At 43.0% G+C, this 26,301-nt stretch overlaps 1 protein-coding gene and 1 long non-coding RNA gene across 4 annotated transcripts in view; one reads left to right on the top strand and one right to left on the bottom strand.

The window, feature by feature from the left end:
• Positions 1-621: 621 nt before the first annotated feature.
• LOC105471408 (adenosylhomocysteinase like 2) overlaps positions 622-26,301 on the top strand; it is a 212,411-nt gene continuing 186,731 nt past the window's right edge. For 2 of the 3 annotated variants that reach the window (XM_011723897.3, XM_011723896.3), the window contains exon 1: positions 623-1,031. In XM_011723897.3, the coding sequence (XP_011722199.1) occupies positions 672-1,031 (360 nt within the window). In that variant the 5' untranslated portion in view covers positions 623-671. Of the gene's footprint in view, positions 1,032-26,301 lie in introns of all 3 variants that reach the window. The other variant, XM_071094517.1, reaches the window with a different exon arrangement.
• Positions 16,691-26,301, bottom strand: part of LOC139362738 (uncharacterized) — a 31,717-nt gene continuing 22,106 nt past the window's right edge. Inside the window, exon 4 of the long non-coding RNA XR_011621985.1 lies at positions 16,691-16,743. This is a non-coding gene — a long non-coding RNA (uncharacterized lncRNA). The remainder of the gene's footprint in view (positions 16,744-26,301) is intronic.

Below are 26,301 nucleotides of genomic sequence, written 5' to 3'. Positions count from 1 at the left end.
TTTCACAAAGAAAAATCAAGCCACTTCCAGCCTGGAGCCGCCACTTCTCCTTTAAATGCCCACCCACGTGATCGCAGACGTGCACACGCGGAGGAACTTCACGCTGTCAGGGCAACGAGCCATTCCTCTCCCACTTCGCCTCCCCTAAGGCTTCTTGGCATTCCCTCCCCGGAAGTCACAACTCCTCTGGAGACTTTCTCTTCCTCATCCCCTCCGTCGAGTCACCTATCCTCACTCCTTTCTGTTAGTTGCCGGCCCTAGCGCTCCCGCTCCTCGCCCGAATCCCACTTTCCAGAGAAAAGGCTGAAAGAGACTACAACTCCCAGGGGGCGCTGCGGGCCCCGCCCCCCGCGCCCCCCCCCCGCGCCCCCTCCCCCCCGGGGCGCGCACTGTAGGTCGGGGCCTGAGGTCCCACGGTCTTCTCGCCGCGTGCAGCCGGGAGCAAACGCACTACAGGTTCCGTGGCGCCTCGCGCGAGGCCAGACTGGGCCGGGGTGGGGCGGGGCGGGGCTGGAGGGGCCGGGGCTGGCGGGCGGAGGAAGGGGGTGGGAGCGGAGGCGACGGAGGGGAGGAGTGGGGGTATGGGGGAGGGAAGAGGAAGGGAGGCGGGAGGCGGGGCCGACCAAGAGCTGGGGCTGGAGTCTGAGCCGGCGGTTGCAGCGGAGGCGGTGATGTCGGTGCAGGTTGTGTCTGCGGCTGCCGCCAAGGTGCCTGAGGTGGAGCTGAAGGACCTGAGCCCCTCCGAGGCGGAGTCGCAACTAGGACTGAGCACGGCCGCCGTGGGCGCCATGGCCCCCCCGGTGGGCGGTGGAGACCCTGAGGCTCCAGCTCCCGCCGCGGAGCGGCCCCCGGCCCCTGGCCCGGGCTCTGGGCCCGCCGCCGCTCTCAGCCCCGCCGCCGGGAAGGTGCCTCAGGCGTCGGCCATGAAGCGGAGCGACCCACATCACCAGCACCAGCGGCACCGCGACGGCGGCGAGGCCCTGGTCAGCCCCGACGGCACCGTCACCGAGGCGCCGCGCACAGTCAAGAAGGTACTGGGGCCGGGCTACCTCTCTAGGAGAGGAAGGGAGGGGAGGGGAACTGCAGATCCTCTTGGCACGGCGGCACCACCCTCCACACCCTCCTTTCTGATCGCAGGACCAGAGATACCCCTTGTCCCCTCAAACCCACTCTCTCAGAGATGCCCCCCAGCCGGCCCGTAGTGCTGGGAGCGGAGACTCCAGGAGGCACGGCCGTACTTCGCTCTGAATAACATGGAGGTAGCGCTCTCCCCTACTACTTGGAATAGGCAGCGGGAGGAGAGACATCTAATAGTACGTCCCGCGCCCCCAACACGCTCCCGGGTGTGATTTTCCAACCTATCGTGGAGGAGACCTCGATAGTATAGAAAAACCTTACGGCTCACGGGAGTTCACCCAGCAATAAGGATGAAAAGATAATACTTGGAGAACGAGTAAGGTGTAGTCACCTTGCATAGAAATCGTCAGAGTTGTCTGGTTTCCGTACAATTGATGACTTTCCGCCTTTCTGTGGCCAGCCGTGTCCATACAGCAACACGACGCTGTGCGCTTCATTTCCAGCGACTGCAATATTCTCTCTTCCCTGAATATGTAAAAGCGTAATGAAGAGATTCTGCTCACTCTTTCATCTTAAGAGCTTTGTCCTCCCTGCTCAGTATAGTTGGTCACCAGGATTATTAGGCTGTGTATGAAGAGAATGAATGTCTTATTGGTTCCTTTATTATAATCTGAAAATGATAGGAAGAAATGCTGCTACTTTTGGGAAAGACGATCTTTGTGGGGTTTTCGGTCTTAGGCGTCAGCAGCTTCTTTCAGACAGTTTTGAGAAGGTCTCAGAATACCAAGAAGTAACTGCCTAGATGGATGATAGCCCGGTATTACCGTACATTGTCTATCCATAGTTGTCTTTCTCTCTCAAAACTTCTCTCTCTTTCTCTCTTAAAGCTAAATCAGCACAGAAAAACAGGGCAAGTATTGGAAAAGACAGAAGTGTGAATCGTATAAAAGACTTACAGCTCCAATTTCCTAGACACAGTATGGACACAGGGATTAATTTTTTTTTTAATTGTTGTGAATGGTTTTTAATTGCTTTATCAGAACAGCAACAAAGAGACGGGAAGTGTGCATTGGGTTTTACTGTGTGGGACTCAGCTGAATTGGAATCTCGGATCCACCATAACTTTTTCTTGTCATAGTCTCATGATTAAGGTATAGCAGATAATCCTTTCATCCTAACTATAGAAATTTAGATGATAAGTCAGAGGCAAGACTGAAGGAATTTCTATAATGCTTTAGACAATGTCTTTGTCGTTTGCAGTATGAAACTCCTCTGGGAAGAGTTACAGTAGAAAGAGGCAGCATCCTGCAGAAATGAGTTTAAAGAAAAAAAGTAAAGTAAAAAAGAGAGGCAGCAGCAGCACCAGTGCTAGGAGTACCTAGATATGAGTCTGGAAATCCAAAACATACTTCTGACTTGTTGTGATACTTTGTCACTTTGGTCAAGTCATTTTCTTGTGATTAAGACTGTTTATGTTTAAAATTTGTAATTTGGTTAGATCTCTTTAGGCTAAAAGTGTTTAACGAATTGCTTTTAGAGCATGAGGTTTACAGTCAGGCAGACCTGGATTTGAAGCCGAGTACCCCCATTACTACCTTTTGGGTAATTTTCAAATTACACAAATCGGTTTCCTCTTCTATAAAATGAAAGTACTAAGTATGATTGAGGATTAGAAATATTTGTAAAAGGTTTAGCATTGAGCTTGGCACATAGTCTTAAATGATATTATTAGTGCTTTTATTATGAATAATTGATTTTATTTTATTTCTCCCATCATGGCTTAAGTGCAAGCCACCATGACCACCTCTGAAAGGTTCACACAGTTCAATATATTCTATATAAAGAAGTTAAAAAATCATGGCTCACATCTGTAATCCCAGCACTTTGGGAGACCAAGGCTGGCGGATTGCTTGAGCCCAGGAGTTGGAGACCAGGCAACATGGTGAAAACTTATCCCTCCAAACAGAAAAAAAAAAAAACCCAAAAAATACAGAGCTGGGCGTGGTGGTGTGTGCCTATAGTCCCAGCTATTCAGGGGGCTGGGGTGGCAAAAACAAAAAATAAAAAACAAAACAAAAATGGTTCGAGACCAGCCTGGCCAACATGGTGAAACCCCGTCTCTACTAAAAATACAAAACTAAGCCAGGCATGGTGGCAGGCACCTGTAATCCCAGTTACTCGGGAGGCTGAGGCAGGAGAATTGCTTGAGCCCAGGAGGTGGAGGTTGCAGTGAACTGAGATCACGCCACTGCACTCCAGCCTCACCGACAGAGTGAGACTCTGTCTCAAAAACAAAAAATAAAAAACAAAAAAAAAACAGGAGGCTGGGGTGGGAGGATCACCTGAGCCCAGGAAGTTGAGGCTGCAATAAGCACTCTAGCCTGGGTGCTGGAGTGAGACCTTGTCTCAGAAAAAAAAAAAGAAAAGTTAAAAAATCAAAGACCAGCATACTGGAGTCTGTTTTTCTTAATTCTAGATGTGCTTCTTGACAATTTTCCTTGTCGTTGAACCATCTTCCTGTTTTTTCAGCATCAAATCTATGTTCCATGATTCTAGATTTTACTCAGCAGCCTCAAGGCTATTGGAAGGCAGGGCTGAGCTTGCCTTACAATGTTAATTGCACCAAAAAAACAACTTCTCTGCTGAAAGTTAAGCAGGTGAAGCTCTGGGCAAGGATACAGCTGGGTGATGAAATTTAGGGCATTGCTGAGCTGCTTTTCAGGTGCCCAATCTTTAACCTTGTTATTGAATTGGCTAAATCAAAATAAGTGCCCAAGACTGCCCTTCTTTCCCTACGTTGAAAGTCATCTCACGAAGGGACTGCAGTGTGACATTTTGATTTGTTGGGTCTTTGTTGATTCTTAGATTGTCTATGTAAATAACCACTCTGACCTTGACTCCTCGCTGTTTTTCTTACAGCATACGAAGGGACTGAGGATACTAGTATTGAAATAGCTGCCTTTGGCTGTGGAGCTGGTGACTGTTGCATTTGTTTTGTAACTGTCATGTACAAACATTAATTTTAAGTCACATTTCCGTAGATGATTTCCCTTACTTCATTCGCGTATCATCAGTTTTCTTAGTTTTGTTACTCTGCTCAGCCACACAAGGGAAATAAACTTTTTACAAGAGCCAGAATTCCCAAGTGAAGTAGTTAATAAGAAGGAACATATGGTGTGCAGTTTACTCAGTCACATCTTATCTCTGGCACCTGCCTCCATCCTGTAACTTGTGGTACTCTGGGGGCCAGATCATGTCATTTTCATTTGGCTGTGATATATTTAAATATAATGTCCTTTTTCATAAACTGACATCAAGTAAACCCAGCAAGCCAAAAATCTCTGTAAGAAGTAATTTGGGAAATGGGAAGATAAGTTTCACGGGAATGAGGTAGTAGTAGTTGAAAGGGATTTCTTCCTTGTGTTTTTGAAAATGAGTGATAGGAGTGTTGGAGCACAGCAGGGAAAACAAGGCAGGAGAGGATTTATTTCAGAAATATTAAAACTTTCTGACAATAAGGCTGCAAGTCCAAGAACCTCAACTAGATTGTGCTTACATCAGTATCAGTAATGACCATGTTCAAACAGACTCTTTATTGCTTTTGGCAAACGTATCCACCTTCCACTGGCTTTGTTGCTGTCAGGAGAGAATGAGTTGAGCCATGTTAGCACTTCTTTTTTTTTTTTTTTTTTGAGACGGAGTCTCGCTCTGCAAGCTCCGCCTTCCGGGTTCACGCCATTCTCCTGCCTCAGCCTCCCGAGTAGCTGGGACTACAGGCGCCCGCCACCTCGCCCGGCTAGTTTTTTTTTTTTTGTATTTTTTTAGTAGAGACGGGGTTTCACGGTGTTAGCCAGGATGGTCTCGATCTCCTGACCTCGTGATCCGCCCGTCTCGGCCTCCCAAAGTGCTGGGATTACAGGCTTGAGCCACCGCGCCCGGCCCCATGTTAGCACTTCTTGTCCTGAATTGTTTAAGCTCTTGATTTGGTTAATTATAGAGTACAAAAATGGAATGTTTTGGATAAAGACATGGGTATCTGGGAACGTGGGAGCAGTATGACTCCTTTTGCCTGTTACAAAAGTACTGCTTTGAAAAGTGTTCAGTAAGGCAATTGACAGTTGGGCTGTAATAACAGTTACCAATAATTAGCCTTTTTTTTTTTTTTTTTTTTTTTGAGACAGAGTTTCGCTCTTGGTGCCCAGGCTGGAGTGCAATGGCGTGATCTCAGCTCACCGCAACCTCCGCCTCCCAGGTTCAAGCGATTCTCCCACCTCAGCCTCCCAAGTAGCTAGGATTACAGGCATGTACCACCATGCCTGGCTGATTTTCTGTTTTCAGTAGAGATGAAGTTTCTCCATGTTGGTCAGGCTGCTTTCAAACTCCCGACCTCAGGTGACCTGCCCGCCTTGGCTTCCCAAAGTGCTGGGATTACAGATGTGAGCCTTTAGCCTTTTATGTGCCTGGAGTTGTCATAGGGGTTCTGTAATCCTCACAACAATACTATGAGATATGGGTGGCATTATCTCCATTTTACAGATGCAGAAATGAGATCCTGGGAGGTTAAGTGCCTGGCCCAAGGTTATATATCTAGAAACCCAGGGCTGTCCGTTTCCAAAGCCCATGTCCTTTTCTTTATGCCAAACTGATTCTGACTTCTTATATGCTGAGTTCTTGCTTTCTTCCAGAGGTCTTTTAGAATACTAAGTGAACTCTAAGGCGTGTCTGTCTGGCTAAGGCTTAGGTCATCCCAAGACCAGAGTAGGGCAGGTCTGAGTCAGAGCTTTAGGAAGAGGATGGTACAAATGTAGAACTTGTACATTTTTGTACAAATGTAGAACCTGAAAGAATTGTAAATTTAGAAGAGGAGAATAAAAACATCTTATACAGAAAAGCATTTCAAGATCAGTGATGCAGCTTTACACTAGTAATTTACTGATAATCTGAGAAATTTATCCATATTTTTAAAGTTATAAATAAATCTGGAGTACCTGCAGAGTATACCCTTTCTTCCTGTTCAGCTAACACTTCTTCCCTATTCTTTAAGCCTCACCATCTCTCTGAGTCAATCTTTGATGAGAGCTTTTGAAAATTACAAAGGGAAGAATATTCCTACTGTATACCAGGCATTGTACTTAGATCTTTACATATGCTGTTTTATGTAATTCTTTTAAGAGGCCTTGAAGATAGCTAGTGTTCTTCTTGTTTTATTGAAGAAACTGAGGGTTGAAGAGATTAAGGAATTTGTCTCAAGGTTACACAGTAATGTGATGGAGCTAACAGAGCCCTAAACTGTTGTTTTCCAATTCAAATAGTACTCTGTTCGAAACTCAGGATGAACCTTCTAAGTCCTTTTTTTTTTTTTTTTTTTTTGAGATGGAGTCTTGCTTTGTCACCCAGGCTGGAGTGCAGTGGTACAGTCTTGGCTCACTGCAAATTCTGCCTCCCGGGTTCAAGTAATTCTTCTGCCTCAGTCTCCCAAGTAGCTGGGACTACAGGTGCACGCTACCACGCCTGGCTAATTTTTGTATTTTTAGTAGAGACAAGGTTTCACCATATTGTCCAGGCTGGTTGCAAACTTCTGACCTCATGATCCGCCCGCCTCGGCCTCCCAAAGTGCTGGGATAACAGGTGTGAGCCACTGCACCTGGCCCTAAATCTTAATCTGTATTTTTTGGGTAGATTTTTTTTTTGGTACTTACAGCTTCTTTTTATTTATTGCGTGGTTGAAGGTCTTACCATATGTTTTTGTGAGCATTTATTAATTTTCTGAGAAAGCATCCTGAGGCAGGCAGATCATGAGGTCAAGAGATCAAGACCATCCTGGCCAGTGTCTCTACTAAAAATACAAAAAATTAGCTGGGCATGGTGGTGCGCTCCTGTAGTCCCAGCTACTCAGGAGGCTGAGGCAGGAGAATCTCTTGAATGTGGAAAGTGGAGGTTGCAGTGAGCCGAGATCATGCATCTGCACTCCAGCCTGGCGACAGAATGAGACTCTGTCTCAAAAAAAAAAAAAAAAAACCTGCTTTAGAAGCTGAAGTTGCAGTTGTGTGTTTGACGTCTTGAGGAAGACGATTACTACTACCACTACTACTACTTACATTCTCAGTGTTCAGTTACTTGAAGAAATGGATGGTTCATTAAAAAGGGAGAGTGAGTTTATTATATCATTTCCTTGAAAATGATTCCCTCCCCCACAATGAGGAAAAAGTTTATTGTAATCTTTATTCAGACCCTTTGTCAAGTTTATAAAGAATATGCAGTTTCTTTCATGGTGGTTTTTGTTTAAATAATTCAGAGAGGTACAACTGAGGCAGATGGGAAGAGAACAATCTTGGCAGTTGCCCTGATCTCCTGCCCTGCTGTCATGTTCAGGTGGTAGACACAATTAGAGGAGCTAAAATTCTATTCACCCAACAAGAGGTTTAGTAAGCATGATCAGGTTTCTGTGGAATTTGTGGGAGCTTTTTATAGTCTGAATGACCTATGGCCTGCGATTTGGTGAGAGCCTAGCAGAAAGCAGCAGTGAATTGACGTTTCTTCCATAACAGTTCCCAAGTCTAAAATTACTTTGATTAAATTAGATGATTATTTGTGTGGGTGTCAGTCTCCCTTTTCCCCAGCTATATCGTGCAACAGTTCAGTTAGCTATTTCCCTCTTGGACACTTGCACTAATAGCTGGTGATTTTCTTTTCTTTCTTTTCAAGCGTCTATCAGTAGAAATCTATTGGTTTGGGGCACCTAGTTCTTAGCTTAGAACCTATATAAAGGAAAGGTATTTGGCCCGGGCGCGGTGGCTCATCCCTGTAATCCCAGCACTTTGGGAGGCCAAGGTGGGCGGATCACAAGGTCAGGGGATTGAGACCATCCTGGCTAACATGGTGAAACCCCGTCTCTACTAAAAAAATACAAAAAAAAAAAAAAAAAAAAAATTTGCCCGGCTTGATGGTGGGCGCCTATAGTCCCAGCTACTCAGGAGGCTGAGGCAGGAGAATGGCGTGAACCCAGGAGGCGGAGCTTGCAGTGAGCTGAGATCGCACCACTGCACTCCAGCCTGGGTGACAGAGCAAGACTCTGTCTCAAAAAAAAAATAAATAAATAAATAAAAGGAAGGGTATTTGAACTGCTGATTGAGTTTCTCTGAGTATGGGGCTTTAGCCTTTCCTAATGTTGCAAACCTGAGGCTAAAACTGGCTTCGTCTTCCCTACACACACTTACCTTCTACAGTGCTCCAAGGTGAAACTTTATCTACTGGCTGCCTTTTCTTGGAAACTCTTCTTTTGGCTTCAATGGCACTTGTAATCGCTACCATTTACTGAATACTTACTCTGTGTCAGGAATCTCTCTCTTCGCATTTAATCCTCATGACAACTTTATCAGATGAGTAGTACTATCTTTATATTATAGATAAGAGAATATAGGCTCAAAGAGAGTAATTAATTTGCCCAAGGCTTTGTCGATGAAATGCTGGCCATAGCAATATTGGGCAGCTTTACCTCCATGCCAACACCCCTGCTGCTCTGACCAAACTCCCACTGAAGTCTGCTTAAGTTGCTGCTAAGACCACTTTGGATCTCACGATCTACCCTCTTTCGAGGGGAGGCCTAAACAGCATGCCTCACATCCCTGTTTGTTTCAGTCATTACCCGCCATTCGCCATCCTTTATCTTCCTAATACTAATTCCTTTACCATTCTCTTCATCCTCTCAGCTAATTCAATCCCTCAGACTGTTCCACCATGTTCTTTACAATATCCCCCTCGTTTATCAGCAAATTCACATTTAGTATCAGTCTCTAGCAGCAAGATCAAGTTACAAGGGCAACAGTGACAAGTGTTAGCACTTAGTATCCAGAACTGTAATGGTACAAACCAAGCTGCAGCATCTCCTGCTTGGCATTAGTAATCACATCTTTGCCAACCTAGTTCTGTAATTTTGAGTAGTGTTTTAGCTGTGTAGCACTGAAGTTCTTCACTGAAAATTTACAGACCTCCTTTCTGTAAATTCTGTTTAATTTAGCCAGAGTTGACTTCTGCTGCTTGTAGAACTCGGAGTGATGTACAGATTGAACCTAACCATCTACCTTCTTAGTTGTTGGTACTCATGGAGCTGAGAGTTGCTAGAGAAAATCAGCAAATCAGACAGATCAGTATCACTAAAAATTTATAATCATCTGTTTCATATGCATAATCAGCATTACCTAGCAATGTTATACATTTCTCTAGTTCACTTTCCAGCTCATTGCAAATTATTTCTTCATATTGTCTCTCTTTCTTTCTTCTTTTTTACTGAGACAGGGTCTCCCTCTCTCACTCAGGCTGGAGTGCAGTGGTACAGTCATAGCTCACTGTAGCCTCAAATTCCCTGGTTCAAGCAATCCTCCTGTCTCAGCCTCTTGAGTAGCTGGAACTACAGGTGTGCTACCACGCCTGGCTAATTTTTTATTTTTTTGTAGAGACGATATCTTGCCATGTTGCTGGTCTCCAATTCCCAGGCTCAAGTGATCCTCCTGTCTCACCCTTCCAAAGTGCTGGGATAATAGGCATTAGCCGCTGCGCCTGGCCTACTGTCTCTATTTCTTTTTCTTTTTTTTTGAGATGGAATCTTGCTCTGTCCCCAGGCTGGAATGCAGTGGCGCGATCTCCGCTCACTGCAACCTCTGCTCCCAGGTTCAAGCAATTCTCCTGCCTCAGCCTCCTGAGTAGCTGGGACTACAGGCACTACCACGCCCAGCTAATTTTTGTATTTTTAGTAGAGACGAGGTTTCACCGTGTTCGCCAGGATGGTCTCAATCTTCTGACCTCGTGATCCGGCCGCCTCAGCCTCCCAGAGTGCTGAGATTACAGGCGTGAGCCACCGTGCCTGGCTCTTATTTCTAATCTCTCATATTTTCTTCTTTTTTAACCAGTCACAGGCTTTATGCTTCATTATAAAAACTGAAGCCGCTGAATGGGAATTCCTTCATCCTTGTACTTCCCAAGTCTACAAACCTACCTGCATCTGGGACTCATCTTTTTCTCCTTCATTCTGTCAAGACCAGTCCCTTCACAGGTGCTGTAATCATTCCCTTTTCCCCCTCCCCCTCTTCCTCCTCCGTTCTTTTTCTTTTTTTCTTTCTTCTTTCTCTCTCTCTCTCTTTGTTTTCTTTCTTTTTTCTTCAAGAGATGAAGTCTGACTCTGTAACCCAGGCAGGAGTGCAGTGGTGTGGTCATAGCTCATTGCAGCCTCAATCTCCTGAGCTCAATAGGTCCTCCCTTCTCAGCCCCCTGAGTAGCTGGGACTACAGGTACGTGCCACCATACCTGGCTAATTTTTTAAAAGCTTTCTTGTAGTGATGAGGGTCTCTCTCTTTTTTTTTGCTTTCCCCAAGGCGGAGTCTTACTCTGTCACCCAGGCTAGACTGCAGTGGCACTATCTCGGCTCACTGCAACCTCCGCCTCCCTGGGTTCAAGCAATTCTGCTGCCTCGGCCTCTCGAGTAGCTGGGATTACAGGCGTCTGCCACTGCGCGTGGCTAATTTTTATATTTTTAGTAGAGATGGGGTTTCACCATGTTGGCCAGGCTGGTCTGGAACTCCTGACCTTGTGATCCGCCCGCCTTGGCCTCCCAAAGTGCTGGGATTACAGGCATGAACCCGCACCTGGCCAAGATGAGGTCTCTTGTTATGTTGCCTAGGCTGGTCTTGAACTCCCAGCCTCAAGTGATACTTCCTTGAAAGTACTGGGATTATAAGCGTGAGCCGCTGCACCCAGCCACATTTAAAAAACTTTTTGTAGAGATGGTGTCTCACTTTGTTGCTCAGGCTGGTCTGGAATTCTTGGCTTCAAGCCGTCCTTCTGCCTCACCCTCCCAAAGTGCTGGGATTGCAGGTGTGAGCCACTGTGCCTGGCCTCTCCTGTCTTAAATAATTTCTTCGTTTGGTTTATTTCATCTTTCTACTAGGTCTTTTCCTTCAGAATTCACACTTGCCCTACTGTCTCCCATTTTGAAAACGCTGTCCTTTGACCTGCATATTTTCTATTGCTGTCATGTTTTTCTATTCTCTTTCACAGACCTGCTTTTTAAAGGAGTTTTCTGTACACACTATATATGCTTTTTCCCTCTCATGAACTCCTTAACCCACTCCTGCTATAGTAATCTGTTTAACCAAAACAGAACCCTCTTGCTAAAGTTGTTAATATCCATTAGATTGGGAAACATGGGGGTCTTTTTTTTCAGTCCTCATCTTCTTGGACCTCTTAGCAGCATTTGATATCGACTCTTTATGAAACACTCTTTTCCCTTGGCTTCTGTGACACTGCTCTTTACTAGCTTCCATCTTATTTCTCTAGCTGCTGCTTCTCATTCTTCTTCTTTTTCTGTTTTTTTTTTTGAGACGGGTCTCACTGTGTTGCTCAGGCTAGAGTGCAATAGTACAATCACTGTAAAGTTGAACTCCTGGGCTCAAGAGAGCCTGCCACCTCTGACCCTGAAGGGCTAGGATTACAGACATGTGCCACCTCATCCAGCCTACTTCTCATTCTTCTTCTTCTTCTTCTTCTTCTTCTTCTTTTTGAGACGGGGTGTCACTCTGTCACCCAGGCTGGAGTGCAATGGTACCATCATGGCTCACTGCAGCCTCAACTTCCCAGGCTCAAGCAGTCCTCCCACCTCACCCTCTGGAGGAGCTGGGACTACAGGCACATGCCACCGTGCCCAACTGATTTTTGTATTTTTTGTAGAGATGGGGTTTTGCCATATTGCCCAGGCGGGTCATGAACTCCTGGGCTCAAGTGATCTGTTCACCTCAGCCTTCCAAAGTGAGTTTTATAACTTGTACATGAATAAAAGTATACTGTCTATACATTGTTTTGCAGGTTCCTTTTTTACTCAATAGCATGTCTTAGAGCTCTTTCTGTACCAATACCTATAGATCTATCTCATATTTTTTAACTGTTCAATTAATTTCCTAAGTCTATATTGTTACTTCTTAAACCATTCTTCCATTGATGCACATTTACCTTAACTTGTTTTTTCTTTCTTTATACATGGTGCTGCAGTAACTATCCGTATGTATTTTTGTGTGTGTACATGTAGAAGTGTTTCTCTAGGATAGATATCTAAAATTTTAATTTTGGGATCAAAGATAGCCTTTTTTTGTTTGTTTTTTGAGACTCTGTCATGTGAGCTGGAGTGCAGTGGCACGATCTTAGCTCACTGCAACCTCTACTTCCTGGGCTCAAGCAGTACTCCCATCTCAGCCTCCTGAGTTAGCTGGGACTACAGGCACACACCACCACGCCCAGCTAATTTTTTTTTTAATTTAAATTTTTATTTTTTATTTATTTATTTTTTTGAGACAGGCTCTTGTTCTGTCGCCCAGGCTGGAGTGCAGAGGCCTGATCTTGGCTAACTGCAACCTCTGTCTCCCAGGTTCAAGCAATTCTCTTGCCTCAGCCTCCCAAGTAGCTGGGATTACAGGCGTGCACCACCATGCCTGGCTAATTTTTGTATTTTTAGTAGAGACGGGGTTTCATCATGTTGGTCAGGCTGGTCTTGAACTCCTGACCTTGTGATCCACCCACCTCGACCTCCCAAAGTGCTGGGATTACAGGCGTGAGCCACCGCACCTGGCTAAATTTTTATTTTTTTTGAGACAGTCTTGCTCTGTTGCCCAGGCTGGAGTGCAGTGGTGCGCTCTCAGCTCACTGCAACCTCTGTCTTTCAGGTTCAAGCGATTCTCTTGCCTCAGCCTCCCGAGTAGCTGGGATTACAGGCGTGTGCTAATTTTTTTTTTTTTTTTTTTTTTGAGACGGAGTCTCGCTCTGTCGCCCAGGCTGGAGTGCAGTGGCCGGATCTCAGCTCACTGCAAGCTCCACCTCCTGGGTTTACGCCATTCTCCTGCCTCAGCCTCCCAAGTAGCTGGGACTACAGGCGCCCGCCACCTCGCCCGGCTAAGTTTTCGTATTTTTTAGTAGAGATGGGGTTTCACCGTGTCAGTCAGGATGGTCTCGATCTCCTGACCTCGTGATCCGCCCGTCTCGGCCTCCCAAAGTGCTGGGATTACAGGCTTGAGCCACCGCGCCCGGCCACTAATTTTTATATTTTTCATAGAAACGAGGTTTCACGGTGTTGCCCAGGATGGTCTTGAACTCCTGACCTCAAGTGATCCGCCTGCCTTGGCCTCCCAAAGTGCTGGGATTACAGGTGTGAGCCATTGTACCTGGGCTGGCTAAATTTTGTGTTTTTTGTAGAGATGGGGTTTTACCATGTTGCCCATGTGGGTCTCAAACTCCTAGGCTCAAGCAATCTGCCCGCCTCAGCCTCCCAAAGAGGCAGGAGCCACAGTGCTTGGCCATATTTTAAACTAAATGCAAAATGCCATGTTGTCTTTAAAAACGTAGTACCATTTTACATATCAGCTAACTATACACGAAACAGTCTTTCACCATACATTTACCAATACTGGTAAATTTTTTTTTTTTTTTTTTACATCTTTGGGGGAAAGTCTTTTACTGGTCTTTTTTTTTTTTTTTTTTTTTTTTTTTGAGACGGAGTCTCGCTCTGTCGCCCAGGCTGGAGTGCAGTGGCCGGATCTCAGCTCACTGCAAGCTCCGCCTCCCGGGTTCATGCCATTCTCCTGCCTCAGCCTCCCGAGTAGCTGGGACTACAGGCGCCCGCCACCGCGCCCGTCTAGTTTTTTGTATTTTTTAGTAGAGACGGGGTTTCACCGTGTTCGCCAGGATGGTCTCGATCTCCTGACCTAGTGATCCGCCCGTCTCGGCCTCCCAAAGTGCTGGGATTACAGGCTTGAGCCACCGCGCCCGGCCTACTGGTCTTTTTATAATATCTGCATTCTTCTGACAGAATGAGGCTGAGAGTATTTTCATGCATATATTGGCAATTTATGTTCTTTTTCTTGTAATTCCCTGTTCGTATTCATTAACAAATTATTTATTGATTGACTACTGTGTGCCAAGTGCTGGGGATACAGCAGTGAGCAAAACAGATAAAAATCTCTACCTTCATATTGCATTTTTTTTCATGTTTGTTTTAGGAATTCTTTATATATTCTGGACATTAATTCTTTGTGTATATGTTGCAAGTATTTTTTCCTATTCCATTTCTTGTTTCTTGTAACATCGTTTATGATTTTCAAAGTTTGTATAAACTTGGACTTACTATTCTTTTTCCTTTTTGGCTTAAATATTTTGTGTCTTAGAATTGCCTTTCCAACCCCAAATTTATAAACATCTATATTTTCTTCATCTGTTTATATGGTTGTATTTATTATATTTTAGTCTTCATCTGGAATTTATTTTTGTTTGTAATGTAAAATAGGGACTATTTGTAATATAAGATAGCTCTATTTGTTTCCAAATAAAATATATTTTACCTTTTTCTGGTTTGTTCTCTGATTGTTTCTTTCTCTTTAACTTGTCCTTCTTAACTATTTTTTTTCTTAACTCTTAGTTTACATATAGAAGAAACTTGTGATTGAAGACTGTGCCTATTTATTAACTCAAATATGACCCTAAAAATTAGTGTCCTGGTACTGCTGATTTAGTGTTTATGGTGAATTATTCATAGAAATACTTGCTATTTTAGCGAATTTTTCTTTTGTTTAGTTGATATAGATTAGTTTATGTTTTGACAGAAATTGGAGCCCCAATAATATCTCAGATACATATCCTATGCAGTGGTAGCCTACAGAGAAACTCATCTTCTGCGTTATACTAAATTAGAAAAATGTGATACCGTGTGGTCCTTTTCCAAAATGACACTTTATTATTATTATTATTATTATTTTGAGACAGAGTGTTGCTCTGTTGCCCAGGCTAGAGTGCAGTGGCACCAATGGGTCACTGCAACCTCCATCTCCCAGATTCAAGTGACCCCAATCTCCCAAATGACTGGGATTACAGGTGCCTGCCACCGTGCCCAGCTAATTTTTTTCGTAGTTTTTAGTAGAGACAGGGTTTCACCATCTTGACCAGGCTGGTCTCGAACTCCTGACCTCGTGATCCACCTGCCTCGGCCTCCCAAAGTGCTGGGATTACAGATGTGAGCCACTGCACCTGGCCAATTATTATTTTTTTAAGGCCTTGTCAGGAATTGAGTATGTGTGATGAGGCTGTAGGATGAAAAATTTTTGCCCTGGTTGGGTAGGTGTGGTCATCTATCTTTCCAAGTTGACATAAACTGCGTTAGCTTAAAGAGGAAATTATTTTCCTAGAAGGCAAATAAAGATTCTTCTTCAACAAAACTTTATTTGATAACAGCTCGACTGAGTCTAGTCTTGGGTCACTGAGCTCAGGGAGTTAGAAATGGAATAGGAATTGTACTACATTAATTCATGTCTTTCATTTCTGTAAGGGAGAAAAGATGATTGACCTAATGCTATTTTTTTTATGACCGATGCTGGACTGTATTAGAGAAGTAACTTGACTGCTTCTGGATATTTGCCTAATAATCTCCCTAATACATTGTGAGCTGCTTTTGTGAAAAAACCATTTAATTGTTGGGTGTCAAACACTGCTAAGTGCTAGAGTTATAAGTTAGCAAGATACCATTCTTGCCCTCCAGGAGAGGGTAGGGAATGTAGATACAGAAATAACTAAATACGGTGTAGTCTGATATAAGCAATATTGGAAACAAAAATTGTAGTTTGAAGAGGTCAGCACTGAAATTGAAACCCAAGCGGTTTCACCATGTATCAGAACTTTGTGGCTGGGTGTGGTGGCTCATGCTTGTAATCCCAGCACTTTGGGAGGCCGAAGCAGGCGATCCCTTGAGCTCAGGAGTTTGAAACTAGCTTGACCAACACAGTGAAACCCTGTTCCTACTACAAATACAGAAGTTAGTCAGGCGTGGTGGGGCGGGTGCCTGTAATCCCAGCTGCTTGGGAGACTAAGGCAGGAGAATCACTTGAACCCGGTGGGTGGAGGTGGCAGTGAGCTGAGATCACACCATTGCACTCCAGCCTGGGCAACAGAGCAAAACTCCATCTCAAAAAAAAGAATCTTTGTGAGGTTTCCTTGTTCCAGCTTTACAAGTCTAGAAATTCACATTTTTGTACAATCAGAGGTCATTTACCTGTTAGGACTGGCTCAAACTAACCAAGATCATGGGAGACTCATATTTAAAATAAAATGATAACTCCTAATTTACAGTCATGTATAACACTCAAAGCTAATCTGATAAACATGTAAATCAGAGGATACTCTGGAAAATCTATATGGGAGGTCTAATTATAATTAGAGACAGTTTATTAAGTTTGGAATCATTTAGATCCTTGCTACTCAAACCAGAAGCATTGGTTATCACCTGGGTGCTTGTGAGATATGAACAATATCAGGTAACTCTGGCTCTGTACTAGCATATACCTGTCAGAACCTCAATTTTGTATTCGTTGTCGAGTAGATGTTGGCTTAGCAATTAGTCTCATTTCATGTTTCTCATTTTTATTAATTAATTTTTTTTTTTTTTTTTTTTTTTTTTAGAGATGGGGGTCTTGCTTTGATACCCAGGCTGGAGTGCAGTGGGGCTGGAGTGCAATGGTGTGATCATAGTTCACTGCAGCCTCAAAATCCTGGGCTCAAGCAGTTGTCCCGCCTCAGCCTCCTGAGTAGCCTGGGATTACAGGCACAAGCCACTGTGCCCAGCTTCATGTTTCTCTTTTATGAAACCTCAGAGTAGAGAAGCAAGAAAATAATTTTAGGGTTTTATAAAAAGGTGGAAACTTACAATAAAATCTGTTATAATAATTCATAACCAAATATTCAGTAGACACAAAGATACAGAAAAATAAACAGGCACAGATATATAGAGACAGACATGCCAAGACCCAGAGAGAGAGATACACACAGACTCCCTACACATAGAGACACTTCCCCCATAGATACATAACAGAACCCCTGCCCCACCATGCCCAAGCCTCTACCTAGTCCCTTCCCACGCACAGAGACCCCACACCCACAGAACCCCACGGCCAACTCCACAGAGAGTCTTCTCCGTGTTCTCACAGAGACGCCCCACACAGACCACACACACCCTGAGACCCACCCACACACAAAAACACGGGCTCCCACAGAGAGAAATACATACACAGACACACACACACTGACATCCAACAGGTAATGCTTAAAACTAAGGTTTTCATGGAGCTTGAATAGTGTTCTCCACAGTTACTTTGAGGAGAAGGAGCAAGTGTTCTTTCAAAGGTACTTTGAGCCAGAAAATGAAGCAAAAACAGACAGGCTGCCATAGGGTCTGCAAGAACAGCGAACGATACAAAGCCAGTTTGATTTGGATTCCTGTTTCTGGAACTGCTTGTTCCTGGGCATTGTTTTCAGTTTGATGTACTCAGCATGCTTGGGTGGAAAGTCATTCTCTTTTTTTCTCTCAGGAGCTTGCATCCTAGATTGCTGGTTAAGCAGAGTTTTATGCTCAGTCTCCTTTGATACTAATTAACACACTCCCTTGGTGCTCCCTGAGTCATATAAGTCTGCCCAGGATTGGAAGATCCAGAAACACTGCGCCCATGTGGAGGAACTCATACTGAGTCCTCTGTGGGCGCGTGGGACTGAGGAATGTAGGGGGAAGATTATGTTAGAAATAGAAAGAGATGTAATTTTCATTTTTTTTTTTTTTTAACCTGTAGGTCATCCATGGTATAGGTTTGCATAGAGAGCTTGATGGAACTTAACGAATGACTCAGGAATTATTTAGTTGTAAATTAAATGATTTTTAAGCTACATTGATATGGGCAAGGGGTGGCACATTGGATTATTTTGGTTGAGAGATATCACTGAAACTATGTAGCCAGATTTCTTAGGGACTCGGGCAGCATCTTCCGAGAAGTATCTTGTTGGGAAAAAGGAGACTTGACACATACAGCATGTTTGTGTGTGTAAATACTTGAAAGTTTCTATCACACCAAGGGAGCCAGACACCAGAGACATCAGAATAGTTTTATAAACATTAAGTTCCAAAAAGAACTATTTTCTCTTGTTGCCTGGTACGTGTATATGTATTCCTTTGACTAAACCTGTTTAAAAAGTTTAATTTCAAACAGGCTAGGCGCGGTGGCTCACGCCTGTCATCCCAGCACTTTAGGAGGCTGAGGTGGGCGGATCACCTGAGGTCAGGAGTTCGAGACCAGCCTGGCCAACGTGGTGAAACCTCATCTCTACAAAAAATATAAAAATTAGCCAGGTGTGGTGGTTGGCACCTGTAGTCCCAGCTACTCGGGAGGCTGAAGCAGGAGAATCACTTGAACTCAGGAGGCAGAGGTTGCAGTGAGCTGAGATTGGCCACTGTACTTCCAGCCTGGGTGACAGAGTGAGACTCCATCTCAAAAAAAAAAAAGGTTTCATTTCAAACAGAGGGAAGAGTACTGAGAAAAGTGTACTCATTATCCAGTTTAGCAAATGTTTTCATTTTGCAAAATTTATTTATTTTTTAAAGATATAAAACACTGGATAAAATTGAAGACCCAGCTGGGCACAGTGGCTCATGCCTGTAATCCCTTTGAGAGGCCAAGGTGGGAGAATCAGTTGAGGCCAGAAGTTCAAGACCAGTTCAAGACCAGCTTGGGCAACATAGTGAGACCCTATCTCTGTTTTTTTTAAAAAAGGGAGACAAAAAAAAAAAGAACCCTGTGTATTCTTTCTTGATTCATTCTCTTTTATCCCTTCTCTCCTTCCCATGAGGCCCACAAAAATACCTGTGTTTATAACTCCCCTTCATGTTTTAGTACTTTTGCTATATATTCTTTGTCAATATCAATTGTATGTCAGTAGATAATATATAGCAGTTTTGTTTATAAACTTTACATAAATGATATTTATGTATTCTGCAGCCCCCTTTTTTACTTAACTTTAGAGTTTTAGCCAGTTTAATACATGTAGATTTTCTAATTGATTTATCTTAACTACTTTGTGGTATTTCACATGTATGAATATACTACAGTCTACACATTCATCTCACTGTGTTGCCTATGCTGGTCTCAAACTCCTCCTGGACTCAAGCAATCCCTCCTGCTTTGGCTTCCCAAAGTGTTGGGATTCCAGGCAGGAGCCACCAAGCCCAGGTTTTTTTTTTTTTTTTTTTTTTTTAACTGAAATGAACAACCTTACTCATGTTTCCTTATGCACATGTGTGAGAGTTTCTCTAGGATGTATCTCTAGAAGCAAAATTGCTTATGGTGGCCGAGTACAGTGGCTCACGCCTGTAATCCCAGCACTTTTGGAGGCCGAGGGGCACGGATCACGAGGTCAGAAGTTTCAGACCAGTCTGGCCAACATAGTGAAACTCCATCTCTACTAAAAATGCAAAAAATTAGCCGGGTGTGGTGGCGTGCACCTGTAATCCCAGCTACTTGGGAGGCTGAGGCAGGAGAATCATGTGAACCCAGGAGGCGGAGATTGCAGTGAGCTGAGATCATGCCATTGCAGTCCAGCCTGGGTGACAGTGCGAGACTCTGTCTCAAAAAAAAAAAAAAATTGCCTATGGTATGTTAACTTATATCAGCTTGATGAGGTATTTCCATATTGCTTTCTGAAGTGGCTTTATTAATTCCTGTTTTCAAATCCTTACTAATATGTGGTATTGTCAGACATTAAACTTATGCCAGATAGTATCTCTGTTGTTTTAATTTGCATTTCCTTGGATATTAGTGAGGTTGAGTTTCTTCTAGTATGTTTGTAGTTCATTTGGATTTCCTTTTTTCATTTCCTTTCCCATTTTTCTGTTGAGATCCCAGTGGTGTTTTCTTATCGACTGTATTGTTTCTAATTCCTTATCAGATATGTGTGTGTGTTGAAAATATCTTTTGGTCGGTGGCTTGTGGCTTTACTTATGACTTTTATTAAAAAGTTAAAAATTGTAATATAAAATTGATTGTTTAAAATCATTTGTCCTTTTTCAGGTGTGTTTTAGAAACTTGTACCTATCTTGGGGTCATATTTTCAATATAGTCTTCTAAAATGTTTAGTTTTGTGTTTTCACAGTTATGTCTTTTTTTTTTTTTTGAGACGGAATCTTGCTCTGTTGCCCAGGCTAGAGTGCAGTGGCACCATCTTGGCTCACTGCAAGCTCCACCTCCCGGGTTCATGCCATTCTCCTGCCTCAGCCTCCCCAGTAGCTGGGACTACAGGCGTCCACCACCACGCCGGGCTAATTTTTGTATTTTTAGTAGAGATGGGGTTTACCTGTGTTAGCCAGGATGATCTCGATATCCTGACCTCATGATCCGCCTGCCTCAGCCTCCCAAAGTGCTGGAATTACATGCATGAGCCACTGTGCCTGGCCTTCACAGTTTTGTCTTTAATCCATGTGAAATTAGTATTTTATATGGTGTGAGATAGTGATCTAATTTTATTTTATTTTATTTATTTATTTTTCTTTTTGTGTGCTTTCTTTTTTTTTTTTTTTTTTTTTTTTTTGAGACGGAGTCTCACGCTGTTGCCCAGGCTGGAGTGCAGTGGCGTGATCTCGGCTCACTGCAAGCTCCGCCTCCTGGGTTCACGCCATTCTCCTGCCTCAGCCTCCTGAGTAGCTAGGACTACAGGCGCCCGCCACCGCGCCCGGCTAATTTTTTGTATTTTTAGTAGAGACGGGGTTTCACTGTGGTCTCGATCTCCTGACCTTGTGATCCGCCCGCCTCGGCCTCCCAAAGTGCTGGGATTACAGGCTTGAGCCACCGCGCCCGGCCTTTGTGTGCTTTCTTTTGGTGGCAGGAGGACAGTATCTCGCTGTGTTGCCCAGGCTGGAGTGCAGTGATGCAGTCATGGTTCACTGCAGCCTTGAATTCCTGGACTCAAGTCATTCTTCAGCCTCAGCCTTCCCTGTAGCTGGGACTACAGGTGTGTGGGCCACCGTGTCTGACTCATTTTTTTTTTTGTAGAGACAGGGTCTTGCTATGTTGTCCAGGCTGGTCGTGAACTCTTGGACTCGAGCAATCCTTCAACCTTGGTCTCTCAAAATGCTGGAATTACAGGCATGAGCCACTGCACCTGGCCTTATTTTATTTTTCCACATGGATAACCAATTGTCCTAGCCCTATTTGTCAACTGAGTATATCTTTTCTCTGTTGATATGTGTCATAGTCCACTCAGGTTGCTGTAACAAAAATACCATAGATAGGGAGGCTTATAAACAACAAAACTTACTTTCTCATGGTTCTGGAGTCTGGGAGTCTGAGATCAAGCACCAGATTCAATGTCTGGTGAGGCCTAGCTTCCTGGTTCATAGATGACAGTCTTTTTGCTGTGTCCTCACTTGAGGGAAGAGGGAAGGGAATTCTCTGGGACCCTCTTTTATGAGGGTACTAATCTCATTTATGAGGGCTCCACGGTCATGACCTAATCATCTCCCAAAGGCCTCACCACCAAATACCATCACACTGGGGATTAGATTTCAACATACGAATCTTTTGGGGGGACACAAACATTCAGTCTAGGGCGATATATAATGCTGCTTTCTGATATTCAGATCCTTTCTGTTTCTGGATTCTCCCTTTTGTTTCACTGGTGTCTTTGTTGATGTCTTTACCAATTGCATACTTTTTAAATTGTTAGAACTTTATAACAACTCTTGATATTTTTGTTGAGCAGGTTCTTCCTAATGTATTCCTTATTTTAAACAGCAAGAGGTAAAATTTACATAGTATAAAATCCACCCATTATAAATTAAATTCAGTGATATATATTTGTAGAATATTATTATTATTATTATTTTAGACGGAGTCTTGCTGTGTTGTCCAGGCTGGAGTGCAGTGGCGCAATCTTGGCTCACTGCAGTCTCCGCCTCCTGGGCTCAAGTGATTCTCTTACCTCAGCCTCTTGAGTAGCTGGGATTATAGACGTGTACCACCATGCCCAGCTAATTTTTGTATTTTTAGTAGAGATGGGGTTTCACCATGTTGGTCAGGCTGGTCTCAAACTCCTGACCTCAGGTAATCCGCCTGCCTCAGCCTCCCAAAGTGCTGGGATTACAGGCATAAGCCACTGCACCTGGCCAGAATATTCTTATTATGGTAAAATATATATAACATACAATTTACCATTTTATACGTTATTAAGTGCATAGTTCAGTGGCATTAAGTACATTCACACTGTTGTGCAACCATCACTACTACTCATCTCTTGAAGTTTTTTCATCTTCCCAAACCAAAACTCTATACCCATTAAACAGTAACTCTCCATTCCTTCCTCCGCCGGCCCCTGGAAATCACCATTCTACTTTGTCTTTTATGAATTCGACTTCTCTAGGTACCTTATATAAGTAGACTCATACAGGATTTTTCCTTATGTCTGGCTTATTTCACTTAGCATAATATCTTCAAGGTTCATCCACGTTGTATCACATGCCAGAATTTCATTCATTTTTAAGGGTGAATAATATTCCATTTTACATATATACCACATTTTGTTTATTCATTTGTTGATGAACAGTTGGGTTGTTTCTACCTTTTGGCTGTTGTGAATAATGCCTCTATGAACATTGGCATACAAATATCTGTTGAAGTCAATACTTCAGTATTGTTCTGTTGGTCGTATACCCAGAAATGGAGTTCTGTTGGTTGTATACCCAGAAATGGAATTGCTGGCATATATGGTCATTTTATTTCTGATGTTTTGTGAAACTGTCACATCATTTTCCATAGCAACTGCACCATTTTACATTTCTACCATCAGTGTACAAGGATTCTAATTTTTGTACGTCAACAACTTATTTTGTTTTCGAGGGTTCTAATTTTTATACATCAACAACTTACTTTGTTTTTTGATAATAGCCATCCTAATAGGTGTGAAGTGTGTAGAATTTTTTTTTTTTTTTTTTTTTTTTGAGATGGAGTTTCACTCTTGTTGCCCAGGCTGAGTGCAGTGACGCAATCTTGGCCAACTGCAACCTCTGCCTCCCAGGTTCAAGCGATTCTCCTGCCTCAGCCTCCTGAGTGGCTGGGATTATAGGCATGCACCACCATGCCCAGCTAATTTTGTGTTTTTAGTAGAGACAGGGTGTCTCCATGTTGGTCAGGCTGGTCTCGAACTCCCGACCTCAGGTGATCCATCCGCGTTGGCCTCCCAAAGTGCTGGGCTTACAGGTGTGAGCTACCGCTCCCTGCCAAGTGTGTAGAATTTTAAAATCACCTCCACAATCCAGTTTTAGAACATTTTCATTTCCCCCAAAAGTCCCTTTTGCCCATTTTTGATCAGTCCCTGGTCCCACCCTCTGCCCCAGGTAATCACTGATCAGCTTTCTTTCTGTTTATTTTTATTTTTTTTGAGACAGGATCTCGCTCTGTCACTCTGGCTGGAGTGCCGTGCTGCGAACTCGGCTCACTGTGGTCTTGATCTCCTGCACTCACTCAGTTGATCCTCTCATCTCACCTCCCAAGTAACTGGGGCTATGGGTATGTGCCACCATGGCTGGCTAATTTTTGTATTTTTTGTAGAGATGGGATCTCATCATGTTGCCCAGGCAAGTCTCAAACTCCTGGGCTCAAGTGACCCACCTGCCTCAGCTTCCTAAAGTGCTGGGACTACAGGCGTGAGCCACCATGCCCAGCCTGCTTTCTTTCTCTTTAGAGTTGCCTTTTCTGGAAATTTCATATAAATTGAATTATACCATATAGGGTCTTTTGTGTGTGGCTTTTCCACTTGATGTAATGTTTTTGAGGTTCATTCATGTAGTAAGTTCATTCAGTAGTTCCTTTTTATTGCTGAGTAATATTTCATTGTATGGCTATACCACATTTTATCAGTTTAGTAGTTGATGGACATTTAGATTATATCCACCTTTTGGCTATTTTGAATAATGCAGTTATGATCAATTATGGATAAATCTTTTGGCAGACATATATTTTCATTTCTCTTGGGTAGATATCTAGGAGTGGAATTGCTGGGTTGTGGGTTACATTTATGTGTAATTATTTCATATAAATGTAACTGGCAAACTGTTTTCCAAAGTGATTGTATGATGTTAGATTCCCACCAGCAATGCATGAAGGTTTCATTTTCTCTACATCCTTGCCAATACTTGGCATTGTCAGTCTTTTTGATGATAACCATTGAAGCATTTGTATAGTGCTATGTCATTATGGTTTTAATTTGTGTTTCCTCATGACTAATGATATTGAGCATGTGCTTATTAGCTATTTGTCTATCTTTTTTGGTAAAATGACTATTTAAATCATTTTCCCATTTTTAATTGGGTTGTTTTATTACTGAGTTGTAAGAATTCCTTATACAGCATGTTCTGAATACAAAAGATTTTTCAGATATGTGATTTGCAAATACTTTCTCCTAGTCTGTATTTGTATTTTCTTTCTCCTAGTCTGTATTGCTTGTCTTTTTATTTTCCTGATGATGTATTTTAAAGAGCTAATCTTCTTAATTTTGAAAAAGTCCAATTTACTACTTTTTAAATAGATTGTACTTTTCTTCCCCCCAAAGACAAGGTCTCACTCTGTTGCCCAGTTTGGAGTGCAGTAGCGTGATCATGGCTCACTGTAGCCTTGACTTCCCTAGGCTCAGATGATTCTCCTCACTCAGTCTCCTGAGTAGCTGGGAGTACAGGTGTGTGCCACCATGCCCTGCTAATTTTTCTACTTTTTGTAGAGAAGGGGTTTTGCCATGTTGCCCAGGCTGGTTTTGAATTCCTGGGTTCAATCAATCTGCCAGCTTCTGCCTCCCAAAGTGCTGGGACTACAAGCATGAGCCACTGCACCTAGCCTTAGATTCTACTTTTGGTGGAATAACTTAGAAATCTTTGTGTAACTCAAGGTCACAAATTTTTTCTCCTTTGTTTTCTTCTAATGGTTTTATAGTTTAGGTTTTGCATTTAGATTTTTGGGCTTGAGGTGAAATAAAGTCCCCATTTTTTCCCCTCATATGGATATCCAGTTATCGCAGCACCATTAGTTGAAAGGACTGTCCTTTCCTCGTTGAATTGCTCTGATACTTTTGTTGAAAATCAGCTGTCTACAGTTGTGGAGGTATGTTTCTAGACTTTCTTCTGTTCCATTGATCAGCCTGTCTATCTTGATGTCAATACAACACTCCCCTGATTTTGATAGCTTTATTGTAAGTACAGTCATCCCTTGGTTTCCTTGGGGAATTAGTTCCAGGACCCTCATGGATACAGAAATCCTGGGATGCTCGAGTCCCTTATATAAAATGGCATAGTATTTGCATATAACCTGTGCATATCTTCCTGTCTACTTAAACCATTTCTAGATTACTTACACCTAATATAATGTAAATGCTATGTAAACAGTTGTTATACTGTATTTTTGATTTGTATTACTTTTTATTGTTGTTACTATTTTTTCTTTTTCTTCTTTCTTTTTGAATATTTTTGATCTGAGGTTGGTTGAACCTGTGGATGCAGAACCCATGGATATAAGGGCTGACTATTGGAACTGGGTGATATAAATCCTGGGTACTATTTTTTTGTTGTTTCAAAATTATTTTGGGTATCCTAAGTCCTTTGAATTTCCATATAGATTTTAGGATAAGCTTGTCATTGTCTACAGAAAAAGCTTGCTGGGATTTTGATAGGGATTTCATTGAATCTATAGGTCAATTCGGGAGAATTCCCATCTTAATGATACTGAAGCTTCTCATACATGAATGTGGAACTTCTCTCCATTTATTTAGATCTTCTCTAGTTGCTCTTTAGCTGTATTTTGTACTTATACTGTATAGGCTATTGTAAATGAAATTGTTTTCTTGATTTTACTTTCAGATTGTTTATTGCTAGCATAAACAATTGTAGAAATACAATTTTTAAAAATTGTGGTAAAGTTTACATAACAATAAACCTTTTTTTTTTTTTTTTTTTGGAGACATGGTCTCACTTCCTCACCCAGGCTGGAGTCCAGTGGCGCGATCTTGGCTCACTGCAGCCTCAACCTCCTGGGCTCAGGTGATCCTCCTACCTCAACCTCCCGAATAGCTGGGACTACAGGCAGGCACCACTGTGTCTGGCTAATTTTCGTATTTTTTGTAGAGACAGGATCTTGCCACGTGGTCCAGGCTGGTCTTGAACTCCTAGACTCAAGCAACCCTCCTGTCCTGGCCTCCCAAAGTGCTGGGATTACAAGCATGAGCTGCTGCATCCAGCCCATTTTAACCATTTTAAAGTGTGCAGTTCATTGGCATTAAGTACGTTCACAATATTCCATGACCATTACCACTATCTATACCCAAAACTTTTTCATTGTCTCTAACAAAAAC

This window comes from Macaca nemestrina, chromosome 4, assembly GCF_043159975.1.
Source record: "Macaca nemestrina isolate mMacNem1 chromosome 4, mMacNem.hap1, whole genome shotgun sequence".
Classification (NCBI taxonomy): domain Eukaryota; kingdom Metazoa; phylum Chordata; class Mammalia; order Primates; family Cercopithecidae; genus Macaca; species Macaca nemestrina.
The sequence above is the reverse complement of the archived record's forward strand: the minus strand, read 5'-3'. Positions and strand labels throughout refer to the sequence as shown.